We start from the raw sequence: 5,875 nt of genomic DNA, 5'->3' as shown, positions 1-5,875 counted from the left end.
TGAGTTGTCAGCGCGGATTTGGTGGTGCATGTGGTCTTCGGCTGTGTTACTCTCGTTAGGGGTTTCTTTGCGATGTAGCAGTGTGGGGGTTGGTGGTCGTTATGTGTTGGGTATGGTTGTCAGGTTGGTGCTTTTACGGGGTTGCATGCTTCGTGAGTAGTCCACATGTGGTTGGTTTGTATCGGTTTTTGCCCGGTTTTCCGTTGATTAACTGGGCAACTCTCTTCTACTTAATTAATCGATGAGGCAAATCTTTTACCTTCGTTTCGAAAACGTCCATGTATATTGTGGGCGGCGGTGGTGAGAAAGTGGAGACCATTTTATAGCAGCGGGCGACTGAAAAATATGGCGGTAGTGGCTGCGGGAAGTTGGCACGAGGCGGATGCTATTAGCTAACACACCTCCCAATGCAAATATGGCGGCAGTGGCTGCGGGAAGTTGGCACGAGGCGGATGCTATTAGCTAACACGCTTCCCAATGCCATGGCCATCTGCGCCATTGGCTGGAAGAGGATGGCGTACCTGCTAGAGTGGCCTTTTCGGAGGTTATTATGCCAATTGGCCCGATATGGTATGGCGACCCTGCTGGAGTTGGTCTTATGCATGTATATTAATCTCAACAATCACACTTGTTTGAAATTTTAACAGCACTTGTGACGATGCCGATAACTATCAGCTCCGGGACTCGGAGGTACTCACATGTACATACATATGAATAAAGTACATGCTCCGGAGCACACACCATGCACTTCAAAGTCATACACACACAAAGGTGTTAACTGCTTTGCTTTAAGATTGGTAATCGCCTTTTCCAAATAATTATTTTGAAATTCAGGCCAACAGGGCAAGACTAAATGTTTCAAGTGTTGATTCAAATATTATGAAACACTATGCACAAGTATAACATCAGTCCTTGATTACAATGTTCTGCAGAAAAATATGTATGGGAATAGCATTGTTCCATTATTTAAATATATAGGGAAAAATGGGCCTTAAATAAAAGCCATGTAGTCGATTATTGTTCTCTTACGAGACCACGTGGGTGGTTTCTGCAGCCTTGCAAGTTTGCAACTAAGATTAGTTCTTCAGACTCTGCAGGATATATTCTGCGTATAGGTCCCTGAAACAGCGGCAGAATGGTCAATAATAATATATTGTACTCTCTCTGTTCGAAATTATTTTAAAGTTGCAACTTTGTTCTAAGTCAAAAGAAAGAAAGAGCTTGACGAAGTCTGTAATATCAAAATATACAACACCATTCATTAGATTCATCATAAAATATATTTTTGTACTGTACTATATATGTTTGATCTTGAAGATAGCATATTTTCTTATACACTTCGTTAAATGTAAAGAAGTTTGACTTTGTGCAAAGCTAGAACATCAAATAATTTAAACAAAGTGAGTATGCTTTAACTACAAATCTATCTTAAATCAGGTAATGTATGTTAAATTAGCTTCAGTAGACATCCTTATGTAGTAACATAAACATGTTTTAACTGTAGATGGTGTCAGTTTGCATCTCATTATAGTGTGGAGGAGGCATGCCTCTGAAATGCATATGCATAACTAATTGTTGATAGATAACCCTGTAAAGCTATTTCAGAAACAACTCACATTGAGTGCTGAACGGCAACCTGTGCAGTGTTCGATGGCAAGAAGTCATTCACAGCAACCTCCTTGTTCTCATTCTTCTTGTCTGCAGATGCATAACAGCAAATAAACTTAAGCACTTAAGGAAACCATTTATGTCGCTATGGTTGACGTAAAATCCGATAATATGTGAGGAAACTGAGTGTACAATCTTCGAAGAAGCGACGGATTTCAGCAAGGCGGTGGGGAGAGAGCTCCTTAAGGTCATTGAAATGACGGTACTCGGGATCATCAACGCAGACTGCAATGATCTTATCATCTTTCTCACCCTTTTTGTTCCAAAAAGTAATCACGGTATCAGGCAGACATAATGTGAGATTGATATATTCATAAATGAAACTCTTAAAAAAAACTATCTTGCCTGATCAATCATGGGCATAAGCCCAATAGCCTTAGCTCGAAGAAAGCAACCAGGAATGACGGGTTCCTATCAAGGTGTAGGTTAGTCAGAACTCGTAAAACATTCTCGGACACAATGTGCATCACCTTGTGAGTGGAATAAACTTGACATCAGTAGTGCAAAACTCACCTGCATCAGGACCAAGACGTCGAGTGGATCCCCATCTTCACACAGCGTCCGTGGTACGAAACCGTAGTTGTGTGGGTAGACTACGGACGAGTACAAAATCCTGTCAACCTAGAGAAACAGTTTAATTTTAATGCTCTCCATTGTGAAAAGAAATTTCTTAAGCTTTCTTGCCATACACTGCCAAGCTGAAAGTGGGGAATGTGTGTGTACCTTTATCATCCCAGTCTTCTTGTCAAGTTCATACTTGACTTTGCTCCCCTTTGTGATCTCAACAACCTAAATGCGTGCAAGACAATGATGCGTCTGAACTATTTGCTACGTATAATTTACACATCGTGCCAAGGCAATAGAGTATGTCAAGATGCTTACAACATTGAAGATTTGAGGGGCTTCAGGTCCTAGAATTTGGAGATTTCATACATCAGATTATATACGAGCGTTCAGAAATATACTTTTTCACACTGATCGGGGGAAAACAATTTTGATGGAAGGCGAGACATTATTAGGATATGTGTATGTATTTACCTATCTCGAGATCATGCCAAGAATGTGCCGCCACAGTTCGCTTCGAGAGAGATGATACGACCCGCTGGTTCAGCTTCGGATTGTCCTTCTTGCCTTCGGCCATTGTCCTACAATTCCCCGATGCCCAGCCAAGGAAATCATCATGAATTTCCTTCCAAATGAACAACCAATGGAGAAAGAAAAAAAAGTAAAGGTACTCGTGGTACTGCAATTTCTGGGCAACAAGAAACCCCCTCTTCTTCTTCACACCGAACAAAATTGTAAATTGATATCTGAGGAGAAGGAGCGGCGTTTGGGCATTTACCAAATTTCGATAAGAATTGAGTCGGATGGCGGATATGAATGACCAGGAGAAGAACACTTGAAGCACAGAAACGGTTGTTGCTTAATTATATAGAGCTCTAGGTGGGTTGGATATCCTGGAGAAGTGGCGGGAGAAGCGGCAGCTCGGACACCTCCTGCATGCGCTCCCGAATTAGACAGTAATGCTACTATATATAGCTAGGATTTTCTTTTGCTGTTTTTTAGAGTTTTTTTTTCAGGGTAATCTGGCCAATGAGGAGCTGCCGTTAATTAGTCTGGGATCTGGCTGGGTACACGAGTGGGTGCACGTAGCGACTTGGTTTGTTATTAGGCTCCTGGTCAACAAGCATTTTTGTTCGATGGTGCTGGGCGGTGGGATTCTTATATTCCCAACTAAGAGCAACTCTAGCAGATGCGCTATAGCCACCGGCTCGGATATTTTCGACGGATTTAGCGTATTTGCTTGTTTTGCAGCTCGAACATATGTTGTATATTTGGTCCGGTCCATAAAAATATACGAGTGGCCCGCAAAATCGAACCCAGCCACTACATCTGCCGGTCGTGAGGTGATTTAGGATTCTCATCCTTCATTTTCTCTGTCGGCTCCTTTCTCCACCGCCTCCCTTTCCAAACTCCAGCGAGAGATTTCGCGGCGCGTAGTCCAACCACCAAGAGGCTCCGCGAGGTGGAGATCGAGCTTGAGGCGGCGAAGGATACGGTAGCGGCTAGTGAAGATGGCGCCGCTGCCTGGCTCGAGGCGGCGAAGGAGTACGAGCTCGCCAACATTTTCTACCGGTTGGCGACAGAGTACTACCTCAACGTAAAGCCGTGAGCCTGCCAGCGTCATTGCTAGTTCTACCTTTTATCTATGTTTTAGTTAAATGTAGATGATCTTGTGTGTTCTGGATGAATTATGTTTTAGTTAAACGTAGCTTATCTTAAGTTAAATTTTGCAAGATCTGTTCTGTGCCAGGGCATAACTGCCCGTAAAATAGTTTTAGGGCGAACTGTAAGTAGCTCTAATGTATGCATGCATCGGTGGGGTGGGCGGTGAGATTTATTTATTTATTTATTTACTTTTTTTTACAGAAGCATGCATGCAGTGACCTTCACGCGTCGGTGGGGTGGGCGGTACTTGAATGGTTTCCAGGGTTCTCTCAATGCCCATGGTGAGCACCGGAGTGGCCAGTGGACATTCGTCGGGGGGCATCTCCCACAGTCCTCTGTAGCTCCAAATAAGAGGTGAACATGCATTTGGAGAACGAGCGGCAGCGCCACGAGATGATCAACCACTTGAAGCTACTTTTTTATTTTCCTTTTTTTGCTTTTTCTGTTTCTTTCTCTACTTTTCTTTTCCTTTTCCGTTTTCACTTTTTTTTAAAAAAAATCGCCTTTTATCTTTCAGAATATGTTCAGATTCTTTCAAAGGTGTTTTTCACAAAATATTATGTTTTCAGAAAATAGTTCATAAAATTCAAAAACTATTCATATATTAAAAGTATGCTTGTGTTTATAAAATTTTGTTGACGTTTTCAAATTTATGTGGGAGTTTTGGAAAATGTCACCGTGTTTAAGAACTGTTCACATATTCAAAAATTGTTTCCATTTCCAAAACTTGTTTGCATTTTCAAATTTTGTTCAGTTGTTTAAAAAAATCCTGTTTTCAAGAAAGAATCACGTATTATATAAAATGTTCACTTTTTAAAAAAATGTTTGCATCTTGAAATTTTGTTCAATAATCTCAAAAAAAGTTTGCATTTTCAAATTTTGTTCTGAATTTGAAAAACGTTCCTGTATTAAAAAAATTCATAGATCCAAAAGTGTTCGTGATTTCTAACTTCCAAAAATGTTCACGTTCTCAAATTTACAATTTTTTTTGCTGTTTTTTGAAATTTCTTCAAATATTCGAATTTTCAAAGTGTCGAAATATATTGGAGATTTTTCAAAAAATGTTTGTGTTTACAAAAACTGTTTGAGTTTTTTTTAATTATTCACAATTTTGGAAGTCTTTGCATATAAAAAAATCACTTTTGCAAAAAAATGTGTTTTGAAGTTTCAAAAAATTTCTCATCTCCACATTGCTGATAGTTCTTAAAGCTCCACGCTGCCTATTAACCAACACCCCTTATCAGGTCAATTGGTTAGGCACGTTCGATCTCCTCGCTCTCTTGTTTTTTTGTCTTTCTGTTGTGCGAACTGCTAATGGGCTGGCCCAATCGAGGGGGCCCCCAGTGTGAAGGAGTGCTAGCTGCCGCACAAGCGACATATTAAGCCGCAGGTTGCATGTTCAATCCCCCTTGCCCACTCTCTTGGTTTTTAGATTTTTTTTGTTATGTGAACTACTAATGGGTGGGCCTAGTTGAGGGGGCATCCTGTGGGAAGGAGCGCTAGCTGCCGCACCAAGCGGCATATAGGAGCTCCGAGCAATTAATTTTGGTGGGTTGGGAGCGCGCCACTCGGCACGCTCTCAACTGTTGTCACGTGTCGCTTGCTAGGCTCTCCCTCTAAAATTTATTATTTTATTTTTATGTATGTGTTTTTGGCTTTTAGATGATTTTTTTTTGCCTTTCGGCTTCTCCCTAGTTTTCCTTAGGTTTTGGAAAAAAATTGGAAAAGATTTTTTTCGTGAACCGGTTTTTTTCGTGAGAGACATAGATTTACTTCTCATGGAAGCACAGATTTGCTTGGCGACCTCTCGAAAAATGAAAAAAAGAAACATGTTTTTCTCAAGAGAGACACAAATTTACTTCTCGTGAAGCACGGATTTGCTTCTGCGACAGGCACAGTTGTGCCTCTCGTAAAAGGACAAAACATGTATTTCTTTTCTTTTCTGTAAGAGGCACAAAGTTACTTCTCGTAGAGGCAG

At 40.9% G+C, this 5,875-nt stretch overlaps 1 protein-coding gene across 1 annotated transcript; it reads right to left on the bottom strand.

Moving 5' to 3' along the window:
- Nucleotides 1-850: 850 nt before the first annotated feature.
- LOC119309909 (soluble inorganic pyrophosphatase 1-like) lies at nucleotides 851-3,080 on the bottom strand. The gene is made up of 9 exons (XM_037585815.1): nucleotides 3,011-3,080; nucleotides 2,707-2,813; nucleotides 2,551-2,579; nucleotides 2,392-2,457; nucleotides 2,182-2,289; nucleotides 2,014-2,079; nucleotides 1,801-1,921; nucleotides 1,617-1,698; nucleotides 851-1,119 (listed from the first exon to the last, which is right to left on the bottom strand). The coding sequence occupies exons 2-9, from the start codon at nucleotides 2,807-2,809 to the stop codon at nucleotides 1,077-1,079; spliced, it is 618 nt and encodes a 205-aa protein (XP_037441712.1). The 5' UTR covers nucleotides 2,810-2,813; nucleotides 3,011-3,080; the 3' UTR covers nucleotides 851-1,076.
- Nucleotides 3,081-5,875: the final 2,795 nt, after the last annotated feature.

The sequence above is a fragment of the Triticum dicoccoides genome, chromosome 1B, assembly GCF_002162155.2.
Source record: "Triticum dicoccoides isolate Atlit2015 ecotype Zavitan chromosome 1B, WEW_v2.0, whole genome shotgun sequence".
In the NCBI taxonomy this organism is placed as follows: domain Eukaryota; kingdom Viridiplantae; phylum Streptophyta; class Magnoliopsida; order Poales; family Poaceae; genus Triticum; species Triticum dicoccoides.
This window is presented reverse-complemented; position numbering and strand designations above follow the sequence as displayed.

Coding starts and splice junctions, on each gene's coding strand:
- LOC119309909 (XM_037585815.1), bottom strand. CDS start 2,809: ATGGCCGAAGGCAAGAAGGACAATCCGAAGCTGAACCAGCGGGTCGTA. Junction 2,580..2,706: donor TTGGCATGATCTCGAGATAG/GTAAATACATAC, acceptor TCCAAATTCTAG/GACCTGAAGCCCCTCAAATC. Junction 1,120..1,616: donor GTTGCCGTTCAGCACTCAAT/GTGAGTTGTTTC, acceptor CCGCTGTTTCAG/GGACCTATACGCAGAATATA.